Source organism: Centroberyx gerrardi, chromosome 5 (assembly GCF_048128805.1).
Source record: "Centroberyx gerrardi isolate f3 chromosome 5, fCenGer3.hap1.cur.20231027, whole genome shotgun sequence".
Lineage (NCBI taxonomy): Eukaryota > Metazoa > Chordata > Actinopteri > Beryciformes > Berycidae > Centroberyx > Centroberyx gerrardi.
In genome coordinates this window covers 28,816,094-28,842,651 of record NC_136001.1, presented here as the reverse complement: position 1 = coordinate 28,842,651, position 26,558 = coordinate 28,816,094, and the positions used below count along the sequence as shown (strand labels likewise).

The 26,558-nt window shown below is 47.1% G+C and overlaps 1 protein-coding gene across 1 annotated transcript in view; it reads left to right on the top strand.

Annotated features, from left to right (window-relative positions):
- The window catches only part of LOC139929921 (semaphorin-3F), a 58,592-nt gene that overhangs the window by 16,861 nt on the left and 15,173 nt on the right, over positions 1-26,558 (top strand). The window contains exons 3-7 of the mRNA XM_078283438.1: positions 19,974-20,134; positions 20,487-20,549; positions 21,127-21,246; positions 22,724-22,813; positions 24,593-24,686. Coding sequence (XP_078139564.1) covers positions 19,974-20,134; positions 20,487-20,549; positions 21,127-21,246; positions 22,724-22,813; positions 24,593-24,686 — 528 coding nt within the window. The remainder of the gene's footprint in view (positions 1-19,973; positions 20,135-20,486; positions 20,550-21,126; positions 21,247-22,723; positions 22,814-24,592; positions 24,687-26,558) is intronic.

Below are 26,558 nucleotides of genomic sequence, written 5' to 3'. Positions count from 1 at the left end.
CACAGGGATGGTGTCACTGTGGTGAGAGGTTACGGAGAGTGCTGGCTGAGGTATTTCTGGATCATTAGAGGACAGAAACTCACCTGCTATACAACCTCCCATGCCAGTCCACCGCCTCCTGCCAGCCAGCCAGCCAGCCACTCCCCATGCTGCCAGCTGGCACCGCCAGGGAGGCCGAGCTCATATCTCATTCTGCTCTAAGACCTGGAAAAAATAATTGGCTTAGGTTAAAAGAGGTATTGACAAAACCCTGTCCTCCATAGCAACTCAGAAGTGATTGTATGATGACTTATTATGACAAGGAAGAATAGGAGTGTCTTCTGGCTGGAGCCAAAGTAAAAGTAGAACAAAGCCCAGTTAAATTAATGGAGTAATGGGATTTTTAAATGCTGCACTATTTGAATTGCATGATAATGGCTTGCTATATTCATGGTGTCAAAGTTTTTCTTGCAGTCCCCAAGGGCAAAGTTCTGTTAAGCCCTGAAGTGTTTTTAAGATGCAAGCAAACTGGAGCTGCTGTTAGATTCAGTGTTGAGTCTTTTCACAGCTGGAGTCCCCTCTCAGCTTCATCGTCCTTACTTTAACACATCCGCAAGTCTCTCTCTCAGCAACATGCTTCAGTTACTTGGCAGCCGTTGTGTCCTGGGATGTCAAGGAGATTCACTTTCATCTGTTAGTCGGGGCGGAAGTCTGAACTAGCTTTGAAAAGAGCTGTCGTGACCCCAGACAATCACTCGCAACACCTGAGATAGTTTACCTGTCACAGAGTTTCATCTCTTTCTTAACTCTCCTATGTAACATAAGCCAATAATTGGTGCTACATTGTGATTGATGCTTTCATATCTTACTAAATGCATGTTGATACGCCTATGGACATTTTCATCCTTCATGTCTCATTGGCCTGGGAGGCTGGATACTCTCTACCACAGACAGTTGCAGAGTAATCCCATTTGATTATGCTTTAAATTGACTTATTATATCCACAGGATGTTTAAGACGCACAACTTTATTTCCTGTGCAGGTGAATTTATCAGCAGTGGGGATACGCAGTAGATGAGAGTAACCTCAGTGTTATGAATGGAGGTGCTACTGTCAAGTGCTCCGTTTTCAGTGTAACTCGAAGCTGCAGCCTTGGTTCCCACTTCATCCCTCACATGCTTGTTAGGAAATAAATAAAGACCTTGAGGTTGATTGTGAAATATATCATTTGAAAAAAATGAGTCCTTGCCAGCAATGCATCACTGTCAACTCCACTGGGCTGTGGAGTAAATGGATACCAAGACATGTCTCTCCTTCCTTTCAGGTAAACCGCTTGGAAACACTGCTGCAGCTATCAAAGCCATGCATTATCACATCTTGACAATATACAGTCAAATTAATATATGATATCTGCACATGTGGAAATGTGTTTTAACTCAGTATTTGCATTAGAATACTATAATGTGAGGGTTGCCAGATGTTTTTTCTCCCGTTCATAGCAGCTCACCCACATTAAACCGCCGCCATGTGCGGTTGATGCATAATGCAAACAGTAAAACGGATAATATACTGCATGTCTTTAATGGTGATGTACATCAATTAATCTCACACTATTCCCAGCGGTGATATACTGCAGTTAATCTCACATTATTCTCAAATATTTTCTTTGCGGTGCACTCTCTCTGGCTGAGATTCAAGTCATACATCTCTGATGAATACTCTACATTCTCAAGATAAACTTGCCTGGGGAAGCAGATTACTCTCCCCGCACAAAGAGGTTCCAGGAGAGCTCTGTTTTGACTTGTCTCGCTTAATTGCTGCGTCAATTAAAATGTTTTTCAGAAACATCGCGAGGGCGGGGCAGGGGCCGGGAGAATCGCAGGAGGCTATATCTTGTTCACAGCTGCGCGTTGCCTCCAGTGTCGATGCAGAGAGAGTGAGAGTGAGAGTGAGAGAGAGTGAGATCGAGAGGCTGGCGAGCGAAAACAAGAAAGCAGCCAAATAAAGGCATAACTGTTGTTCCTGTCCAAATCAGATTAACATATTACTCTGAGATAGCAGTAAGTGGGAGGCACCTTTTATCAAGATGTAAGTGCACAAAGTGGAAAATGCAAGATAAATCACAACTGGATGTGCTGCTAATGCAGGGAGTGTGGACTGCCAAGGACTTTGAGGAAATTGGCAAAGGCATCATTTTTGAAGAAACTGATAATGAAAGAATGGATGAAGTCGTTTAAACACAAATCTGTAAAAGCGTGAGGCAGTCGCTCCTGCAATGTTACTTTGGGTCTGCTCACTGGAATATTATTGACATGCCTCTCAGTGTTTCTGTGTTACCTTGCATGAACGGGGCCAACAATAACATGCCATATTAATTGCTTACACACTTGAGTCGGGTTTTGTTCTATTTGGCACCGTGTAAGGAATCCATTAATCTCTTCCCCTCGTGAACAAGGGGGACTCTCCCTGTCGTGGGGTTTCATGCCCAGTTGATGGTTAATCGCTGGGTGCTGCGGGGCCACAAAGTGTGAGAACGAGGCAGTTCCCTCTGTACGGGAGTGTGCTGGGGCCTTTTGTACGGCCTCGACAGAGACTGAGGCCTAAGCCCTCGAGGTCCGTCAGACATTGCTTCAAAGTGGGATGAAGTGCGGCAGTAACTCCAATTATCTCATTATATCATACCAGAGGTTTAAAACGGCCCCAGGAAAGCGCTCTCTTTCCTCCCCTATCTCCTATACATTTTTTCTTTTCCTCTGCCTGTCCTTATTCGTCTGTCGTTTTTTTTTCCCGTGGATACACCAGTAAACATTGTTACCATTGGTGTGCAATCTCCCATCTGTGGATTACGGTGGCAGGGCGAGAACTTTGGGGCCTTGGATGCCTCCTCCCCGCTGGTTTCTTGTCTTAACCATCTAGGAATTCACTCGGAACAAAAGCTGCATTTTTAGCCACTTTGCAATCTATACTTCCGACCTCATCCACAGCTCATTACCCACAGCCAGAGCTGCTCAAGAGGAGGGCTGCAAGGTCACAGCATAGGATATCCTGCCTTGTCAGTCAAACGTCAGGGCTGTCAGGTGCGTCTCGCTGTGGCGGATTTAAAAACCCAAGCAGGGAAAGACCGGCTGGTCATTAAAATCTCCAGGGGGGGTTTGATTGTGCCGAAGCACAGTGTTTTCCACAGCTGTCAAACTGTCTGTACGTCTACTGTCACCGCAGGCGCGGCTTTGAGGCGAGAGAGACGGGTTTCCTCTGGGTTAACGAGGTAGAGGGATATCAGCGGAGAGCGGATGATGATGATGATGATGATGGGGGTAAAGAGATGAGGTGTGGGTGAGATATGATTTGCTTTTCCGTGGTAAAAGCCCTTTCTTTTTTTCCCCGACCCTCTCAGGCCGGTGTCCCAGCGCTGACCCTCATATGGGATTAATGTTAAGACCGGTGGATGGAGTTTGATTCAATTAAGAGTTTTCCCCCCTCAGAGAAAATGCACCGCAGGATTTAGGAGGGGTGGTTGAAGTAAATGAACAGTGGATTAGGTGGTGTTTGACTGGTGGAACGGATCTTGATAACTTCGCTCTGCTTGAGTCCTTGGGCCAGCTGTTTTTGGCACAACTGCAGTTCAAATGCCAAGAAAACATCCTTTGTTCACGTCACATAATCCAAAATATCTGTGGATATTTGTTGTGGCTCTCAGAGTAAAATGGTTTTCAACTTGTAACCCTATTAGGACTATTTAGCCAATAGGGAAAGCAGGTTGAGTGAGCCTGCGGAGGGATGTGTATTGTAATACAGTTCTCTCCATTTAGACTTTTCGTCTACTCTCCTCAGCTTTCCCCTCCCCTCCTACTTACTCCCTACTGTTTTCTGTTGTCATGCCAGCCTCAAAAGTTATAAATGACTGTGGGTTTGTGAGCCTTTCATGAGTTTGTAGAAGGGAGTCCCATTGTGAGCTCCAAATGTTTGGGGTCAAAGAAAGGCTATCATGCGCTGGGAAGAGTTATGCATGTGCGAAGTGCGAGTCAGTTGTTGAGATGATAAAAGGAAGTCCAGGAGATATATTGTACCACTCCAAAAACAACAAGAGCACCGACTGATAGAGGGAGGAGTGCGGACCTCTCGAATCAGCAGGGCGAGCGTGCGGAGAGATAGATAGAGCTTTTCTCTTCCACCTGGTCGTGCCGCCTCACTACTGGAGAGCGCCGCCGTTGACCTCTAAGTGCACTCGCTCTCTCGGAGAGATTGCAGCTTGTGACGGATCCCGAAGCCGCCCCATTAGCTGAGATAAGGCAGGCAGGGATTGAGAAGCTCAGATCAATGAGTCATTACGGGGAGTGGAGGGCTCTAGCCACAGAGAGGAGTACAGCGGGACGCTTATGGCCGTGGCTTAGTGGCAACACCGCCCGGCAATCCCTCACGCTCTTCCCACCGGCCTGCGGTCAGGCCAGCCGCACAGCAGGATTTTCTCCGGGATTTACTGTTGATTCCATGTCAAATATACTGTCCAGGAATAACGAGGCAGGGCATCAGCGTTCTCACCTGACACTTTCCAGATTGCCAGAGCAGTGAATGGGTTACGGTTTAATAACTCGACCGGGTTTAGGTTTATTGTCTTTTTTGGATCCCGCTTTTCTGTGGAATGCAGTGGTTACATGTGAGGCTCACCTCTTTATGTTGGCCCGCGGTCTCAGGCTGTCTTTCTTGGGAGAAGAAAGACCAGTAAGCTTCTGTCGAAAACAAACGGAGAACTGGTTTGCAGGTGTTTTCGCGCGGCTGATACGCTGGCCGATGTTCAGCCTGTTTTTTGGCATCGTTTCTGTGAAGAGCACAGCACTTTTCACAGAGAATTCACAGAGAACAGTTGTGTTAAATTTGCATCGTTGTTGACCTCAGTCACACCGTCATATCGTCTACTAATGAGGGCTCTGAGTATATCTTTAGTGGCCATAGTGAGGGGAAAATTTCGGATCCGGTCTTAACAGTGACATCACCGTGTGAAAGGACAATGGCCGCTTGTCCGTGGTCATCATGCGTGTCCAACGGCATTATCGTTACACGCTGGCCCGTTGTGTCCCTGTGTTTTGGCAGTAGACAGCGAGATAGTGACCCCTTTATAGGCCCAGGAAGCATCGAGGTCAAGTGTGTGTAGGTTTGTTTAGGAATCTTTTGGAGCAGTTTGGTGTGTTGTGTGCTGCTCTCCCTCTCCCCCTCCCCTCCCCCTCCCTCCATCTCCTGCATTGACCGTCAACTCAAAATGCCCCGTTTTCCCTAAGGCTCAATGTTCCCTTAATAGCCACTGATCGGTGTTACTCTCTGACTACTTTTTGGCTGATATTGATCAAACTTGAAAGGGGAGCCCTTAAGTGAATGTGTAAAAAGTCCTGGCAATCAATGATTGACAGTTGGCTTTCCTTCATCAAGGTCACTTTGCCAGTTTCAGTGTTGCAGAGCTGCAGGGCAATCAAGTGATGAGTGAGAATGAGGGTTTGTTTTGTCTCTTCAGATTTTGCCGTACCAGAGGGAGGTCGAGTGGAGGGAACGACTTTCAATCAGACTAGTTCTACTTCAGTTCAGAGAGCAGGACAGAACGTGGCTGAAAGAAGAAATTGGAAAAATCGATCTTTGTGCCACGGACATGTCTGCACCCAGCTAGACATAATGCTGCTGGGAGGTGGTTTTTCGGTCTGCCATAACAGTGCAGCAGCAACCACAGATCAACTGGGATACAACTACTGCGTCGTTATTTTGCAGTAAAGTCCAGTCAGTATGAGTAAATCACACTTAGAGTGTGTTATTCTTAGCCATTTGATTCATGTAACGTATACACATCGTTGAAAAGAAAATGTATGGCCCTGCACTTAGAGCGCTGGCAAGACAACCCGTGGAATGGCATTTCACCCCCAAAAGTTATTACATATCACTGTTTAACCCCGTTGCCCCTGAGTCAGTAAATACATTTTGACATGCACATTTCCTTTTAAAGGAGGGAATAAAAGCAGGTCGTCTAAATGAGGTCCTGCCGGCATGTCAGGGAAAGGTAAGAGCAATCAAGCTGCTCACTTATGACCTCCATGTTTAAGATTATACGCCTGTGTTACCTCTGGGCCGGAGGACTGCTGGCTGGGGTTGTGTCGGGATCGCAGACAGGCACAATGGAGTTACGTTCATAAAGATCCCACCTCTATGGGCTCTTTTTGGCAGGGAATAGGAGAAGGCTCCCCTGATTTAGAAAGCATATTGCCTGAGTTGGGGAAGAAATGGAGGCACGAGGAGGCCATACTGGGGGTGTTTAAGGGAAGAGGATGCTTTGGCTCTCTCTCTCTCTCTCTCTCTCCCTCTCTCTCTCTCTCTGGTCGACATTGCCAAAGCAAACACCTCCATATTCCACCTCAGAGGAACCATGCCGATATGAACGTTTCACACGCGTCTTCCTTTCTCCCGCTCTGCACCTTCAACCTGTAGTTCTCCTATTCTCCGATTCATTTTTCTCTCCCCATTTTGTGCTTTGCAAGAGGGGAGCGATTGTTAGCGATTTGTATCCATTATGGCATTGTTGCGGTTTAAATGGCTCCAGCTGCCTCATGTCCAGATCGTCTTGAGCAACACTTGTGGTGTGCGAGGAACTTAACACGCGTGTGTGCATGTATATATATGTGCATGCTACGCATATTATCGCTACGTGTGTGAGAGACGGGGGGATGAAGTCCGAGAAAGCATGTCATCCGCCTACAGCACACACAGCTCTCTCTCACCCACTCTGTCTGTTTCTCTCTTTATCCATCTCCTGCAGTTATCAGCCTGATTTTATCACCCTGTAGGCTGCAGGGAGATTACCAGTGACAAACTGGGATGGCTAAATCGGCTTGGTAAACTCGCTGACCCTGCAACCCATCCCCCCCCCCCCCATCCACTATCTCCTTAACACCACCTTACATGGGCATAGAGAACGGTCTGCCACGACCAGGAGAGAAAATAACACAGATAAAGGAACTATTTCAGTAAAGAATGTGAATGAGCAAAAAAACTGAATAGTGCAAGTGTAAATTGTTGAATATAGAAAATGAACTGATTGATAGTGGAGCTGACTGTTGAGTTTGAGTCCTTTGAGAGCGATTGCCATTTCTAAACGCCGTCGAGCATAATGTTAGGAGACCGTTGGGAGAGCATGTATGTATTATGTTAATGATAATGTACTCTGTATTGGGTTTTTACGCATCTACTTCAACAAAAATAGAAGCGCTGTCAGAGCCTGAGACACAAATTGGCCAGTGGAGGACAGGCTCTCCCACCAGATGGAATCCGAACGTCTTAAGGGAACCTATTATCTCGTTCGACTCTGAAAGAGGATAAGAGCGCAGAGCCTTGGAAGGCCCTTTAAAACGACCGTGGTTTACCAACAGCAGGCTTATACCATCAGAGAGCACGATGGCATCAGCTCAGTGACTTTTGCTCTTCGGTCTCTCGTGCCCCTAGGCGGGTCTCCCGTAGTGGCCGTATAACTGCGCTAGTTCAGGAGGGGTTAACCCTGTGACCCTCCATTCCCATGGGAGCATGTGTTGGGGATGTAGGCCAATCCGGGCCTCCGCCGGCTGATGGGCCTAAAGAGGCGGCGGCGGATGAAAACACAATGCTGTTTAGAAAGGGCTAATCGCCTTCATTTCAGATGAGCGCCCCCTCAATAGAGAAAGAAAATGATGAGGCAAAATGCAAGGACTCTGCTGACATATGCGTGGGAAATCGGGATTTGTCTTCTAATCCCATTTCCTGTCCCCAAGGCCTGGGAATCGGGGGCGCAACGGAACTCGACTGACCATATCCCTCTGTTGGACGGGATGGCTGAGAGGGACGTCCCATCACGTCGAGTATGACTGATGTGCAGAGTGACGGGCCAGAGAGGCTCTGCGTGCCAAATAAAGCAATATAGGGTATCCTGCCAAAGCCGCCCGTCCCTAAAAACAGAAACAGCTGTACAAAAGGGCCAAGCACAGCTTCTCCTTCGCCCGGCCTCCCAGGGAGCAGGAAGATAAGCGCTGAGGTGGCACCATGTGCACTAACCCAGGGTGAAGGAGCAGCGGGGGCCTGGTGGGAGGAAGAGACCTGGAGCAGAACCACAATGGCTACTGTCACAATCTGTCCTCTTTTCCTGTCATTCTCAGGAAGGGGCTGGAACAATTGGCCTCCCACACTGTGACCCCACGCTGCTTTAACAAATAAGGCATTTATATCCATGGGGCATTATGGTGGGCCACTGAGGTCACATACATTAGATTGCTATCCTGTGTCCATTCAGTTGTAAATCGTCCACTGGCCTGTCAGGATACACCTGAGAGACAGAGAGATGCATTGTTGCTTTCGGACATTTTTCTGCACCGCCCGCCCATTGTTTTCTCTTTTACTCTGCCAAGAAAGCCAGCCTTTTTTTTTTTTAAATTCACCATTTTCTAGGAAGTGTTTGCTAATGGAGATGAAGTTGTCCACAAATAAAGCTGTCAGTTGCTTTGCTTTTCTTGATGCAATCCACTTGAATGAATGCAGAGGATGCAGGCGTGCTTCTTGGTAAAGTTCCAAGTAACCTGCACGCAGCACGGAGAGCAGTCTACATGAAGTTAATGACATAATTGAAAACTGAAAACCTCAAACCGTCAGTTGGAAATCTGCCCATGATCGCTCAAGTCCCATGACTTTTTACCCGTTTGATGTGGCTGACAGTCGACAGCAATAGAAGATGTTGTCTGTCATACCAGTAATATCACAAAGATCCCCATTTAATAATATTCATAAGGGGGAATGTCATTCATTATGGAAAGTAAACATCTTTTCATGGAAACCGAGCCAATTCTCACAGAACTGACAGATCCGCTGGCTGTTGAAAAACCACTTTGTGGCTGAAATTTGACGATAGCTTTCAGAGAGCGGGGCATTTTACATTTCAGTAAGTTTGAATGGAACTGAGCTGAGTATGCGGTGCTTTTGATAATATACTGTATATGCATTCACTCAAGTGTTTGTGAGACTTGCGGGTAGTGAAGCTCCTACTGTAGAGATTGAATCTTTTAAGCATTTAAGAAAATTATACGTTAATAGACCATGAACGTCACGGCGCGTTATTTTTCCTGCTGTAATGGGCTCGAATATCTATTTACAATCTCTGTCTTTCACTGCTACTCCAGTTCTATTTTCAATTACCCACAGTGGTGTTTCAGTACTTTTTTTTTTCAACAGTCCCACGGTGCCTGAGATTGAGCCCTCTCCATTTTCACTAGCTTTAACTTTCTCACTGGAGAGAGAGAGAGTGAGCCAGAGCCAGATCCATCTTCATTACAACAAGACTGTTCTGGTCTCATAGCTCTTTCTCTCTCTCTCTCCCAGTTCCACACACACTCCCAGGAACCAGACAGCAGAACCAGAGACGGTAGAGTGTGTGCGCCTGCATCCGATACATGGGGATTATGGTCTGACATGAAGCTGAGGCAAACCAGTATAAGATAAGGGAGGTTAAAGGTAATGGGTTTCTTGCAGTTAGGACTTTTTATTTAGTTCTTCTGCTAATCATAGGTGGACGGCAGTATGAATTCTGCCATGCCATGTCTTTCTTTCAACAGGTACAAACAGTTCTTACAATTCTTCCGATCCTCTCTGGCTCCTGTGCTACAGCAGCATTCAAATGCATTGTCCATGCTAAACGTATTCAGGAAACCAGAAGGTATGCACATAACTGTGGCTAGACAGATATATACTAGTGATTCATTGGTTCACAGGGCGTAGTAATTCATAGTCTTAGTGCACATGGATCTCTGCTGAGCTGGGACTCTGGGCTCGGGAGTGCTAGAGCGATGGCAGAGAGGTTACAACCCCGAGCCCAGTGAATCATTGAATCATGCTCGACCCACTCGCTCTCTCTCTCTCTCTCTCTCTCTCTCTCTCTCTCTCTCTCTCTCTCTCTCTCTCTCTCTCTCTCTCTCTCTCTCTCTCTCTCTCTCTCTCTCTCTCTCTCTCTCTCCGCATTCCCCCTGTTGCACACAGCCTCATTGCGATTCTGGACAGGCCGTCCAGTAATGCCACTTTACCCCAGGCAATCCCTGTTTCCTGATTCCTCTCAGGCCGAGGGGAGATAACCCTGACCCTGAGCTAATCCCAGATTAAACCAGAACATAAAGCGCTGCCACTGCTGCCTGGCGACCTCTGACCTCCTCACGTCTCCCGGCTCAGGCCGCGGCATTGTCGGCCCTTCTGATCAAGACTCGCAAAAGCGGCCCCCTATCCACAGCGCAGACACAAGTCGGGGCATTTATCCCATGAAAAACGATCTGGAAAAGCTCACATAGCCATGGATGTAGCACAGGTAGAAACCAGTCAGATTACATTTTGGTACAGATCTCCTGTGACGTGGAGGGTAGGGGAGTTCCTTGAATGCACTTGATTTACAACAACAATCAGTCATGCATGCATATATGGAGGTTGCACAAGGATTGCTGGAATGGACATGCGGGATGGGAACGGGGTCGAGATGTGTCACCGTCAAGTCGGAGATTGTTAATAAAACACATGTCCACTAAAACAGAGCCGTGTTTGTGCAGATGTGTGTGATTAGATCAAGACTCTCCTGGGAGGATCTCCTTCCCTACTAGTCCTGCACATTTCACGTCCTCCTCAGCTGGGTCTCCAGTTTCATAAGTTTGTATCTGATTGAGAAGGAAAGGTGTTCACTTGTGCGCGGCTGTTTGGACAGAGGATGCAGTGCCAATCCATTTCCGCTTTTCCCTGCGTCGGACCACATTATTGACTTTAAATCAATTCGGGGTTGGGGTTTGAGGCCTAAACAAGGTGAAAATGAAAAGAAGAGACAGCCTTGTGTTTTACGGTATGAGTAATATAGGTTTCGGTCATAGATCCATCATCGCCTCTCCTCCGCACTGTTCAACCGATGCCATACTACAGCACATCTGTCTGCTGTTACAAGAGTTTAGGTGGAAATGGAGACAAATGTGTGCCTCCTCCACACGCCCTCCCCCCCACCCTCCAGCCCTGTCTCCCCTCTCTTCCAGCCCTCCACACCCCCACCCACCCCCTCCTAGCCCCTCTCCCCGGCCTGTCCATCAGCACGCCGGGCTTGGCAGGCAACAGGAGAGGGGCTTAGGTGATGGGAGCCAGAGGCCCTGTGATAAGGCCATCTCTCCGCATGAGAGCCCATCAGAGCTGACAGTGAATACAAATTGGTGCCATTAGCGAGGGAGGGGGAGTGGGTGGAGGAGGGGTGGGGCACTAGAGTGGCTCCTAATTATAGAGCGGGTGAGCCCCCCGGGTCGGCAGGGGAGGGGCAGGGCGGGGGTGGGGGTGGGGGGGGTGCAGTGGTAACGAGGTGGCGATGGTGGTAAACACAGAGGTGTCACAGCTCACATTGACACAGGACATCGTGGCACAACTTCTAGACACTATGAGGTCAGAACGGTTGGTTAATGATGTGGATGTGGGGGCGCATGTACATTATGACAGATTACATATAACATGTGTTGAGACATGAGTGGGTCACACCTTTTCCCCAGCGAGGGAGCTCACAGCAACAGAATACAAACAACATGCCATGAATACCCAAGCAGGTTTGGACTATGGTGGTTAAATGGCAGGCAGGATGTGTTGAGATAAAACCCTGGGAGGGAGTCAAAACAAACACAGTAAAGCATTTTTGACTTGTCTTATTTCTGGCAATCACAATTGTGATTTGATATTGTGTGAGCTTGGGCTGTACAATTAATCGTAGATAATCGGATGTCATGATTTTATCTTGGCATGATTAGTACCCGTGTAATTCGGCAATGCTGAAGTGTGTTCAATTCATTTGAAAGTCGATATGGTAGATCAATAATTTAATTTGGTTTCCTGAATCCAAGACAAATAATCATGACTAATAATCGTGATCACAATATTTAGCAAAATAATTGGGATTATCACTTTTGCCATAACCGTGCAGCACTACTGTGATCTGTAAAGATGGAGTAGGGTAATAATACCGTTATCGGTGGCAGTTTGAAGTCTGAAAGATGATATTGAGCGAGGCTGGATGTGTTGGTGCCGTGTGAGTGCGAGGCAGGGGTTTGCACAGGCATGCTGTTATGCCTGTGTTTGCTCTCCTAGCAGCAAGCCGCAGAGCCTGTCTCTCCACCAAGATGCAGATGCACAGACAGGATGCAGCGAAGCTTGACCACGTCGCTGAGAACGCATCACAAAAGATTACCGCTCCTCTTCGGAGCAGGCTCTCTGGCATTACCAGTAGGTCGGATCGTATCTCCTCACCCTGCCCCTGGATACTGTGCCCTTGTATCTTTGTTATCTGCTGAATGACGCGTCGTATCTGATGTGACACAGCGACAGAGCCTCTGACCGCTTTTATTATCCTCTGCCCCACAGAGTGACTAAGCCGAGCGGAGCAGCTGCTGTATTCGCATGCTGTTATCGTTCCTTTTCATTTAGCGGCGTAGCTAACCACGTCCCCAATCTGCAGTAATCACACAGGCATTCTTTCACAACTGTGTCACTTCTCTACTGGCTTTGAAGCGTGCAGCTAACACAAACCCAAATAACTCATGTTAATGTTTGACATGAAGACAAGTTGTGTTGAAAGAAGCTGTTGAAGGAGAGTCCAGGCAGGCTGTGGCCCCGGGGAACTGCTGATTAGAAATCACTCTCCTAACAAGTGGAAACAGGGACTGAGAAGATATCGGTGGAGGTGACAGTTCAGCCTTCCAATGGACACGCACTATTCCAACCGCTGGAGAGGCTGCCATAGTCTCCAGCTTCACATGTCGGTGTGCTCAGTGATTGCCCATACATTAGGTTCCTCCTTATCTCGCGGATACAGGAAGTAACCGTGAGAAAGTTGTGCAAGATTAGGAAAGCATGGAGAACAACAACCGCTGTCAGATACAGGCATCTGGATAGGTGCCAACTCTACTGAGATTGTCTAGATGAACCAAAAGTTTTGTTGTAAGCATAGCATACTGCATTAAAAGAGCTCATTTGAAAATGTATTGGCACTTTTTGTGATGTGTGTGTATAAAGGGGCTGTACAAGAAGATAACTGCATGTGTCTTTTTATGCTTTGTCAGGACACTTGGTAGTGAGGTGCAAATTCATTTACACCCACAGTTAAATACCACACAGCATATCAATAGTTAAACGTAAGTTGCAACTTTAAAGCGCTGATAACGTCAATAAAACATTAATGAATTTATTTACCAGTAATTAGAAATGCTCATCACTCAATATTACAATCAGACCAAAACATTTTCAGCAGAAAGGATTCTCTCATGTCTGACTGCAAACTATTGGCATGTTTACAATAGAAAAGTGAAAGGAAATCTGCTGGAGCAGCATTAGACAGCCATGTTACAGTTTGGACAGGATGAAGACAGAGTGACACAGTGACTAGCTGTGTGATCACATAGCAGATAGCAGCTGCCTGCGCTCTCGGCCTCAGCCCTGATTCCCAGGTTCATCACCGCTCTCCTGGCAAACATAACAAACAGCCCAAACTGTGCCCAGGAGGACAAATGGCCCTTTATACAGGTACAGGCAACAGACACTTTCTAAATATGGCAGCGACTAAGACAAACATACAAATTAATGAGAAAGTCTGCAACTTCCATAAGGTAATGCATGTCAAGCAAGTCTGTTAAACCTGTGACACTGTCACCTTTGGCGACTCAACCCATTACTGCACCTTGTTAAAAGGTGACCCAACTGCCAACAAGGCAACCTTGCAATTTTCCAAAAAGTCTCTCAACCTATATTGTGTGAGGCTCCATCATTGCTGTTGGAATGAAGTGGGCCTTCTGCAGAGTAATAAGGAGTTTTCCTCCTCTACATTGACAGCATTCAAAATATTTGGCCAGGATTCCTGACAAGTGCTGCCTTTGATGTGTGAGAGCATGCCACCTCTCCCGCCCCCTCTTAAACACCCTAATTATCACTCCTGCCACTCCAGTGTGTGAACTCACACACCTCCCTCCGACGGACTGGAAACTGCCCCGGGACACTGCTTAGGTAGGGCAGCTTCTTTGTGATGTGCCACAGGCTAACAGGATATTTCTCTCATTTTATTACATGACCGTAAAATCTTGAATCAGACCCTACTAACCCTTGTATTTGTCAATCGATAAACGTGCCAGAGTTGATTCAGTCAGATGGATCGCAGCCCCTGTGTGTGTTCCAACCCTAATGCCTGGTGCTCCACTGCGATCAGGCTGCCATCCTTGAATAGAAGGATGGGCTGATGCAATCGCTACAGTTGCCAATTAGCAAAAAACCACAGGGGCCTGAACTGTGCAGGTGGTTGGTATACACATTGCTTCACATCGCTCGTAGCTCCCTCCCAGTTCAGAGTGTCAAACCCAACAGACACAAAACGTTGTCTCTCCCCTCTACCATCCCCCATCCTCCTTACCTCCAGTACTATTCAACAGGGACTGAGGCAAGCTTCAAGCAGTAACATGCTCTGCGCTATCGTTGGCAGGGGCCTGCACTTTTACTTTACCCAATTTGAAACCAGAGAAATATGTAGCGGGGCGGAACACCCAGATCAGTCTCATGTAGCTAATGTGCGCTGCGCCGTCGGGTGCCAGCGCTGTGTATTTTCTCTCTCTGTCACTGTTATGTTTAAACGTACAGAACCGGAGTTTTCCATGATCCAATCATTTGCCTGATGCTACTTGTCGATTTGCCAGGAAAGTTATGTGTGGGGTGAGCTGTGTACTCTTAAGTCATACTGGATGCAGTAATCTTTCCTTAACGAGAGGAAGTTCTCGTGTTACTAAAGCACACCGCGCACAAGGATGCATTAACAGCTGAATATGATACATAAAATCCAGTCTCCTGTTTCCCTCGTTTGACAGCATGGTGGGAAATCATTCCTTATAAGACAGCATTAACCAATATTCTCTCTTATTACGGGAGATGGGATCTTTAGAGTGTGCTGCGTGCCAGTGAACTCAGCATTTTCCTGTCCAAACATATTTCCAAAGTAAACTCGGCCTGTTGGCTATTAATTTGAGATGGAGAGATATGCTTTAACATGCAGGCCTGCAGCCCCGGAGATCACCGTCAGCAGCCAACTATTCTCTCAGGAGGAGGAGGGCTGGCTCAGTCTGACAGTGAAGCATGCCTCTCCTCTATGTTTTCTGCACTTTAAAATTCAGGCCTCATTGAAACAGGCAAGTCGACAAAAATACATTTTTATTTATAATGGTCTGGGGGGGTAGCTGCAACGGGAGGGTGGGACACTTCCATGCACCCGTGCTCTTGTACTACTGGCCAATGAGCAGCTTCACTGGAGCAGCTGAGGGCTAAATGCTTGGCTCAAGGGCTCCTTGACGGTTGATGTTGAGGAGGATGTTCTCACTCACTCGTTCCCTCGGTTTTCCCAGCTATTCCTGGAACTCAAACCCAGCATTGGCTCGCAACTCGATCTGAGGTTGCAACCTCAGACTTGTTGCACATTCACGGTGGTGGTGGTGATGATGATGGTGTGTGTGTGTGAGAGAGAGAGTTAGGATGTTTTTTTTTTACATTGCAAGAGCTTAAAACATGTAGAATTTCAACTAGTAATTGATTCATGGCTTTTTGCTCATAAGCAGAATAGATTTTGGCATTTTATTTTCTTCAGGGAATTCATTTCACAGTAAATTGCAGTATCGTTGTATCTTGGCCCATGCATAATATCATATTGAGAGCTATATGGCAACACCTAGCCTCACCTAGCCCTATAGGCTAGGTGTTGCTCTCTCTCTCTCTCTCTCTCTCTCTCTCTCTCTCCCTCATCACTTGTGCGACCTTGAGCTCTGCACAACCTTTAGCAGTTGGCTCAGATGCTGACATTAAAGTAGAATGGGTTCGGGCCTCGTCTTACCCGGCTCCCTATCCTCACCCACCAACAAAACCTTCCTGGCGGCCGGAGCGGGGTGTTGAGTTGTGGGAACTGGCAGCGGGCTGTGTCGGGCCGGCAGCGCCCCGAGATGCTGGGAGAGGAGAGGATTGTCCATGTTCAGCAGACTGGAGAGAGCGGACAGGATCGCCTCTCACCAGCGGACTGAGAACTCCGACTCTCTACCCCGTTTTCACTACTTGTGTACATGAGTGAAAACGAGAAAGACGGGAGAGAGAAGGCTCCTATACTGACCTCTTCTTGTTTTGCGTGCGAGTGTGGGCGTGCTAGCGTAAGAAAGTAAGTGAATGAGTAAGGGAGAGGCGTAGAGCGCGAGGATCGGGTTCCCTCACCGGCTTACTTTCACCTCTAATAGAGCCGTTGCCATTCCACAGGGGGGAAGCGGTGCGTTCCCGAAACAAAGCCCCCCTCTGTGTGCGCGCAGACCCCCCAGAGTGAGCCTAAACCCTACACGCAGTAATGGGCTACTTTAAGAGTTTATCTGGCTCTAATAGACACACTTGTACACTGATCCCGGCCTCTAAATCTCCAGGCTAAGTCTGTGTGTGCGGAAAAAGCTGTCATGCCCTAATGCGGTTGACAAAAAGGAGAGGAGTTCGGCCCGTGAGAACCCTTCCTGTTCAAATCTGTAATCTCCTTCTGTGGGTACATACTGTAGATGTTTGTTGCAGAGTAAATATTGTACAGTTGAGTCAAATCTGAGCAAGTTAAAATGAAACACCACGCCTCAAAGACTCAAAGGAAAAGTCTCAGGCAATCGGATGAATACATCTGGGATGGAATACATTATGGATAGGGGAAATTCCCTTGCTGATTCTTTTTTTTTTTTTTTTTTTTTTTTCGTGGTTTTTAGATTTCATTTCCTTGATCTTTGGTAATTTAAAACCTAGCCTGGTGCATATGGGAAAGCACATGCAGGAACACAAATTATGCTCAAGTTGATTTAAAATGTATTTAACGACAGTACAGAAGGTAGCCTGAACACACCGGACATTTCCAAGAGCCTTTTTGGCCCATTTGAGTGTCTGGTGCTACTGCTTCCTATTGGGAATGCATGGTGCTTGTTCATCAGTTGTTGCTTTTTTGACGACTTATATTTAGGACTTGTACTAACACTGTACACACAATTCCCAACCCTACAAAGGCCTCTTTATCTTTTGCTCTCTGAATATGGCAACCACCAGAGCCACCCTTCAGCATTAATCTTGATCTCTCTCTCTGTCTCTGCATGTCTTTCCTTGCTGTTTGTGACTGGGTGTTTGCCCAGCCCCAGTCTCAGTCCAGGGACCTGCTGGGCTTGTTTCCACAGGTGGCCTGACCTCTGGAGCAGCGCGGCAGCCGAGACTCAGTCCGCTGCCGTTACACGTCCTCGCTCAACATTTCATAGGAGCGCAATCCCATGTGCCTCTGAAGGCTATGGGAGGAAGCAGAGAAGGAGAGAAGAAATAGGGCATAGTGTCTAGTAGCTGGAACGCCTGCTGAACACTTTTTTCTTCCAGATTTCTTTCTTTGTTTTTTTGTGTGTGCATATTTACCCCTTATGGGATGATAGCAAGTTCCATTGCTGTGGTATAAAAAGCCCATTTCGGCTTTACAATGAGCTCTATGTAAAAAACAAAACAAAATAATGGCCCTAATGTAGCTAGTTTTGCCTCATTACAGGGGTAAGGAGAATTCAACACCGTCTAATAGCTGTGTTTCATTTACAAATGGATGAGGATTTTCTGCAGGGTTTGATTGACCTTTTGTACTTTTGAACTCACATATGTCTTCGCTTTGTTTCATTTCATCACTTACCTAAATTGTTATTGTTTGAACGAGCTAATCTTCAACAACACCGTCATCTAATAGGCATAGCTCCTCATTCTGTAGTGTACGTTACAATTGGTTATGGTGGATATTGTGTGAAGAAACATTCCAGTACAGGTCATTACAGTGGGTCATGTTTTCGGTGTGGAATAGAATATTGACACGTTTGGGGTGTACATTAGGACCCCATTATCTGTGCATTATCAGATGATTATGAGGTTGAATTACATATGCGTTTGGTTCTGGATGTAAAGCGCTCTATAGGGTATGTTGTTGCTGTGCAGTGTGCACATTCCCCTCTCAGCTGACAGATGGTCCCATCCAGCTACTCTCTGACAACAAACACACACTGAGGAGTTGCTGACAAGCTGCTTCAGAAAGGACTTCGACTGGCCCTCGGAATGTGTGTGTGTGTGTGTGTGTGTGTGTGTGTGTGTGTGTGTGTGTGTGTGTGTGTACAACGTTTGTGTGCATGTGGCGTTTCCATCCAGTGTGCATCACTCTATCCGCACACACACACACACACGCACACATAAACAGAGCAGAGCGCCAGCAGAGTGTATGGGGACTCATCATTCAACTTAACTCTCCAACACAAATAATCAGCAGGGTTAGACCACATGTTGCAGCTCCTCTGCACAGCGCCCTGACAGCTGTCAATCACTCCGCTGACCTATAAACATACCCTTGGTGGGCACCGTTATTAAATCAAACTGTACAAATATAGCAAATCTAATGCTATTAATCATCGCTTATTGACGTAACCCGGTGTTAAATTTAGATCTGGCAGGAAAGACTGGTAATATCAGATTCCACGGGGAGTACGTTTTAAAGCGGTCTCTAGATGGTGTTTATTTTAAGGCCTGGTGGTGGACATGTTGATGGCATTGCATGCTTTAGTGTCCAGACTTCTTCCCCAGAAACACCCAGAGAGCCCCACAGGAATGTATTCCTTAGTAGCATAATTGCACATACCTGCTTAGGGAAACAGGTCTTGGACAAACGTGTGGTTATTTATCAAGCGTCCGAAACACTTTGAAATCTTGAAATGACTCCTATTTTTAAACTCTGGGGTGTTGGGTTTTGCTTTGAAGCTCTGATACCCCAAGGTGGCTATATTTCAAGTCTCCCTCCTCTAATTATACGTGGGCACACCTCTGTTCTGATATATAATATGTAAATAGTCAAACTCTACTTCCTGTTTTTGACAGTTTATCTTCTGGTTTCCCCTCCACCACATTCTGGCCACTAAAACAACACAAAAGTAGTTGCGGTATCCTCAACGTTGGGTGTCCTGTTTCAGTTTTCCGTGGTCTATTGGTCGTAGAATAAAGTTAAACAGTGAAACGGGACTTTCCAGCTGTCGGGAGTGAAACCTCTGTGTTTGTCCAATAATATGTGAATGCCACCCGGTAATGCCTTTCCCCTATAGATGGTGGAGGAGTGTGTTTGTCTATGGTGTGGCGTGGGGCCTGTGCTGTCTTAGCAGTGGCCTCTCTGCCCTGTCTGTACGTGGTTGCTGAACCCGGGAGAACATATCAAACAAACACTCCAACACAGAGCCATAGGAAGATTGGGTTGCTCTCGACATGAGAGGACCTGTCAACTGCTCTGCGTTACCGAAGACGCACGCTCCTCCGACCTTAAGATGGCCGAGAGAGGCTCCGTCTTGCTGTCTCCAGTGGTGTTTAACCAGGGATGGAGTGGAGGGTGAACCCACCTAGACTCAGTTTACCACCTTTTTAGGCTGGCATAAGTCTTTATGGTAGAAATTCATCATATACACGATATCTAGTAGTGTCATGATGTCATTTATACAAAGATAAGGTCTTTTAAGGACACAAGCATAATTTAATGCTTTTCTGAAAGGACAATTGGTTTGTTTGTTGGTGGTTGTTTGCCTTATGATGATCGCAGATTGGACGCCACTTTTTTATTTCCTTTTTATTTATAGAAGGCCAATGATGAGAGACTTTCTCTAGAAGGCCCTCTGATCCGCTCGCAGGCGGTATTGAGCCGTCAACACAGCGAGACAGACACTCAGTAGCACTTGTCTCTAATCTGCGGTATTACGTTACAACAGTGTTGGTGGAAAAAACCATCAGATAACTCCACTCGGGTATGCAGGAGTGGCATGAGGAATGCGTCAGTCGGGCATGCATGTGTGTGTGTGTGTGTGTGTGCACCGCAGCTGTCATTAATGCATACATTTCTGTCTCTCTCTCTCTCTGCCTCTCTCTCCATGCAGAGCTGAGGTCTACCGGTACCGCCCATCACTTCGCCTACCTCCTCAACACGTCCGACTACCGGATCCTGCGTATGGATGAGGACCACGACCGCATGTATGTGGGCAGCAAGGACCACATTCTGTCTCTGGACCTCCATGACATCAACAAGGACCCGCACATTGTAAGACACCCCCCTCCGAACTTCGCACAAAGGGGCTGTTACCCCGGGGTGAAGCCAGTTCTTTTACCTCAGTACTCACAACAGCTCCCTCAGGGGAACAAATGTCCCGTTCTTTTGCCCCAGCGGTGGCCATGTTGGTTAGCTCACCTCCAGTTTGTGTTGGCACACAGTTTTTCTGGTGTCGGGGTCATTAAAACACTGTAATTGGGTTAGGACGATGCCCACAGGACTAATAGCGGCCTGGGTGGATATCCCTATTGCAGTTTTAGCCCAAAGATCTCATAAATGCCAGTGATGTATAGCGGGCTGGATTGTAACTATAAAATGTCTGCTGTTTCCCCCCCGCTCACAGATCCACTGGCCAGTGTCCGAACGAAGAAGGATGGAATGCCTTGTGAGCGGGAAGGACGCCAATGTAAGTACGCCTGTCGACAACACACACACAACCTAAGCAGGGTTTAGGATTCAGTTCAGCTGATTTCCGTCACCGTGATACTACGACACCAGCAGAAAAATAAGCAGTTTTTCAGAATTTCAATAGCACGCAGCTCCCTCAAGTACGCTATTGTGAACACTGGAGAGGTTTTAGTATAAGGAACCCGTTGAAAAGGCGCTCACCTGTGGGATTCTGACTTGGCCCAGTAAAAGTGCTGGTTCCCTTCTGTCTAGCCAGGGAGACGGGAAGGGAACGGGCCGGAGAAGCCCAATTGACCTCTCCCTCCTCCTCCTCCCTGCCAGCCCAGGGTGGGGAGCACAACACCACTGGCTGAGAGTGTGATATATAGTCCAAATATATAGGAGACGTACAGTATTAGTTTAGTTATGAACGAGCGTTGCTTAGGCTTTCATCATGCGTACTGGGTGAGGATATTGCAAATTCTGCAGAAGGTGTACCAGTTAAACCGAATTAGGTTCTTCAAATTTCTCAGCGAATGGCTTTTCAGGTTTTGTGCAGTTTGATGATGTTTTTCTCTGTCTTTCTGTGTCTCCAGGAGGAGTGTGCAAACTTCATCCGTCTGATCGAGCCATGGGACAGGACTCAGCTGTACGTCTGCGGGACAGGAGCCTACAATCCAGTCTGCACCTTTGTCAACCGCGGGCGCAAACCTCAGGTTAGGATTCAAGAGGGTGAAATCTCTGTCACACGTATGTGTGCAGTGTGTCTGATAAATCAATATATGCTATTTAATAGCTTTACCAAACGTCCACATTGGTAAAACCTAACCAGCTTTCTCCATCATCATCATCATCATCATTGCAGTCATCTCTCTACTTCTGTCTGTCTCTTGCCTCACTTCCCACTCTCTCTTCATTTTCCCTCGCCACCCCAGCCACCTTAACGCCAGGTTCACTTTATGATGATTTTCCTCCATCATTAAACCTGCTCATGATACCACATCTCCAGCCTCTAGACTCTTGTGCAAAGCACAGCTTCGCCGGCACACAGCTGTCGTCCCCAGTGCGCTGTTACTGCTACTCTGTTTAGTCTCAGTCTTTAATGGGACCTCTTGAATTTCCTTTACCGGGCCAGGCATCACTACCTTCCCCTTCCTTTTAGCACCTCCCTCTTCTTTAAATACCACACTTGTTCCCTAATGATGATCATGGGACTTTTAAAAAAAAGGGATAAATAAAAAGTACATTTCCCTGCTGGACTCTCCCTCGAGATCACAGAGAACGCGCGACGGCAAGAGCGCCGCGCACGACTCCCTTGCTGCATATGGTTCCTACATGACCCCTTACTAACGAAGGGCTTCCATCCATCCACCCACCTATCTACCCCTCCATCCATCCATCCATCCAGGCCACCCGCCAGCCTCTACCATGTGAGACGTCGGGTAATTGGAAGTGGGAGCTCCCATTATGGGGTGCCAGTGGAATGTTCCAGTTCTAGTCCATTAATGAGAGGGCTGTTATTTTCTCCATCACATTGAACAGACAGGTCCGAGGGACAGGGAGTTAACTAAACTCGCAGAGACATGAAACAATACACCCCACACACACACACACATGCACGCATACACACACATACAGATACACCTCAGCAACCTGTTTGGTCATTAATAATTCAAGACATCCACATTGATTGTTGTCATTTGACTGGATCACCGCTTCAGTTCAGGCACCATGTGGGTATATTCTTCTTCCTCTAGGCAATTCTCAAAATATCTCAAGTGCATTAAGTATGAGCTTTTTTTTTTTTTTTAACTGTAATAGCCAAATGTTTTGCTTTGGCAGCAGCTTTGAGGGGAATGTATGTACCATACTGTGACAGACTTTATTGACTCGACCACAGGATAGAGAACTAATATTGTTGCTTTTTCCACCATCTGGTTAAATAGACCTACGCACATTCCCTGCTCAGCTCTTACACGCATACATTTTCCTCAAGTACTATCGCTTTGCATCAACAGTCCTGGTTTAGTGAGTTGTTGTCATGTGTGGAAATGAGGTCCGATTCGATGACGCAAACACACCCAGCGATACAGATGGAGGTCAGGAAGGTGGATGGAAGCATGTGTCTTGCCCCTTTGCAGTCTCCACGTCAGTTGCGTAACATCCAGACTGTGTTGCTGTCTCCTGTTCCAGACTTCCATGCATCTGCAGATGCCCCAGGCCGGAGGAAGGGCTAGCCGCGCAGCCGAACCCAGCGCGGTGCACGAGACACTGGGACTAAAGGTGGGATGTAAAGCCCTGCCCTCTGCATGGGCTACTGGTCACCACCAGCATGCTCCCTCTCCATGTGTCTGAGCACATTGTTAATCGCCATCGTCTTCGTCTTTACCATCATTTTGTTCATCCCCATTAAGTTTAGCATGCATCCTGTCTGGTCCGTGTGCAGTCTCTTTAATTTTGTGTGTAATTTGGAATTGCATCTAATTTAGTGTCAGTTTCGCAGCGTTTTTCTTTTGTTTCTCTCGTGTTGCACTCATATCCGATTCACCCTCCATTTCATGTGTAAGCCTCATTGTCTGAGCACCCTCTCTCTCTCTCTCTGTCGCTGTTCTTTTTGTGCTTCGCATTTGTGCTGAGTGCCACATTTTGCATGAGAAGTGGGATATCAAGTGGAAATGGCTTGTCAGACTGTGCAGAAAATCCTGTTGATCGTGAACAGGCAGGAATACAGCTAAGTAGGCTTTCACTGCTGCTCACTGCATGTGTTTGTCAGTGTTCAATATATTCGGTGTGTGCCACAGTCATATTCAGCGGTGCCGTGAACAACAGATCCCTGAATCTCTCGTCACACTTATCTGAGACGCGGTAGGATGTCCCACCCTTCAGTCCTCCACCCCACCAAGCCCTCCGCCTTCTGCAGGAATGCGGTCCAGCCTCTCCCACAGGGGTGGCAGGCCTCGCCAGCATCTGACCCACTCCCACAGCAGGCTCTGTTGGCCCAGAGCAAACACCAGCCATCTGTAGCCAACTAGCCGAGTGGCAAAGGAAATAATGGAGCCGCATAGCTGAGCACGACTCCACTGTTTGAGCTCTCCAACCACTTCGCAACGCGGAGAGGGACTTTTGAAGGACACAGGGGCTTTACTTTAAGCCCGATGTTTTGAATATGCAGCGTGCAACACTTCTGAGGGGGTTATGTTTTACGAGACGGTTGTAAAAACACGTTCAGAATAGCGTTCCCCCCTCGGCACATGTAAATGTTTGTGACCTTTGGTTGCACGTCAACATCTGGCGTGGCTGCGAGTGAGCTGCCAACACCTTCATATTTGCATGGGTGGGTGATTTTAATCAAAGGTGAGGGGGAAGCGCACAAGGGTTCATGTACAATCCAATGGAGGAAAGTTTGGCACACTGCCCTCTTCTCTACCCCGCTTTGGTGATGACAGACAAGGACAGGGATGTCTCTCTCTCTCTCTCTCTCTCTCTCTCTCTCTCCCTCTCTCCCTATCCCCCTGTCCCTGGTGGGAGTGAGAAATGGGGATTGGACATGCTCTGGTCTGGCCACAGGACATGTCATTGCATGCCATTGATTGGTTTTCCCCCGCTCACATACCCAAATTCCTGGCAATCACCCTTCGATGCTTGCGTGCAGGGATGCCATGAGCAGTGAGCATCAGTCATCCAGCCTCCATCCCGGGCTTGTTTTCACTGTGCCGGATTACAGGTGTCAGCAGTAAGCCTGCACAGCCATAGGCACTAAGAGGCTGAGAGATATTTGGCATGCAGCTTGTTACGGCGAGAAGAAGCAGCCAATGACACGTTGTTTTGCGCGCCGGAGTGGCATGTAGATGGATTAGAAATTCTTCGGTTTCCCCGCATGTATTTTTCTGTATGAACGCACGCTCATTATTCTAATACTTCATCCTCCATCAGGTCTTATAGGTCCCACAGGATTCGGGGGGAAGCACATACGCTGCCTCATTTTCCCTACACAAGGGAATCACCATGACAAGATGAAGAGCGCTGAATTTATTGCCATCTCTTATGATTTTTCCATTTCAGGAAGAAATCTTCCATTTGGAGCCGGGCAAAGTGGAATCTGGAAAGGGAAAGTGCTCCTACGACCCGAAGCTCAACAGCGTGTCAGCTTTGATCAGTGAGTATCGTCTGGGTTCAGTCACACGGGGTGGGTGTTGTGGACAAAGTGGTACAGTCCGGCCCAGTTCATTATAGCTCCTAAATGGACCCTGCAGTCTCATCCCATATGGATTGTTCATCTTTTATCTCCCATTTCTTAATATGGCCACCTCCCTGCCCACAATTTATTTTTTTGGCGAAAAAATTTACTGCCAGAGCTTACCAGGAAGACCAGGCCAAGTGTCCTTTCCATTCTGTGTGTATTTCCCACGGGGTGAATCACAGTGGACCGACCGCTCAGTGAAGGCCAATCATAAAATCATGAGGAATTTTGCCTTGTTAGGGCGGAGGTGGGCACGGGCACAGACTGGTGGGAGCACTTATAATCAGTAAATCCTCTGCTGGGGCTTTAGTGGCTTCCAATCAAAATACATAGGCCATGCCAGGGTATTTTGCCACCGTTTGTATCACCAATTGAAAAATGCAACTGTTTATATTCCCACATTTAAATAGATAGAAATAGCACACACACTACTGCGTTTTCTTTTGTGGTGCAAGGAATAAAATCCCCTGAAATTATTAGTCCTTACTAAAAAAATACTAACCCTGCACACAAGGATCGCCTCTGCATATTTCCTTTCTCAAGACATTACACCCATAATAACACAGTGTACAATGGTTAATAGTGCATAATTGTTTGACCATCAACACCTGTGCAAGGGCCTCAGGCTGCATGGGTAATACAAGACTCTATGGGTACATGGAATTTGAAACCATGTACAATTATAAATAATATATGTACAATGTAATGATCAGAACTACAAAAACAAACACCTGTTTGCTTTCCTGTGACTGTGACTAGCCCTGGTTATTACATTGTACATTTATTTATTTTAATCGCAATGGAGTGTCTTATTCCTACATTTACTCAGTGTCTATCCATCACATTGTAGTAAAATTACATGTAACACGGTTGAGTGTTGATATCTTATCCATTTGCTGTAACTGTCATGAAAGCGACGTCCTTAGCCCCCGCGCTCAAGGTCAGTCAGTCAGACCCGGACCACACAGTTTCCACCAGTGAAAGGTGATCCTCTCTCTGTGGGGCGAGACAGTGGGTGTAAATCGCCGGCGCTGCTTTCCCACATTAGCGCAGTGCCAGCTGACCAGTATGGAACCGGTGCTGTCGTCCAAGATGGATTTACCTCCCACTTCCCCCAGTTAGCATCATGCAAGGAGCACTGTTGAGAGTGTTGATAAGGATTAAGAGCGCTTTGCCCCGACAAGACATTTAACACTGACCACTGTTACCCTTGAGAAACTGCACATAGTCCCTCACCGCATCATCCCTGGACATTAGAATGGAATGTCATGACATAAATCTCCTTATAGCACCGCTGAAGAGACGTGACATTGAATCAGTATAGCGTTGTTTTTGTTCCCTCTGCCCTAATTCCTGCTGTCTCCTGACCCCATCACCGAGAGCTCTGACAGTCCACATGCTGGGACACCTGCTCTCCGATGGGGCCCTTACAGCAACTGGAAGACCAACACCCAGCCTCCCTGCTGTTTAACAAGGCTGTCGGGGTGTGTGTGTGTGTGTGTGTGTGTGTGTGTGTCAGTTTGCGTGCGTAGATGTGTGTATTTTTGTATACTACATCTATAAACGTTTGAGGAAGATGGTTTTATCTCGATCCATCAGTGGGTTGATCACTATTATCTTGGGTTACAGAATCGTTCAGTACATGTGTGTCTAAAAGTAGACAAATATGCTGATGGTGACTTTGTTATGCGATGCTGCTCGATGCTGGAATGGAGAGTCCTGGGATATTGGGTTCTAAAATGCTGAGAAGGATGGGACGGTACTTTGTGAAATGAGACCCTTGGTCTT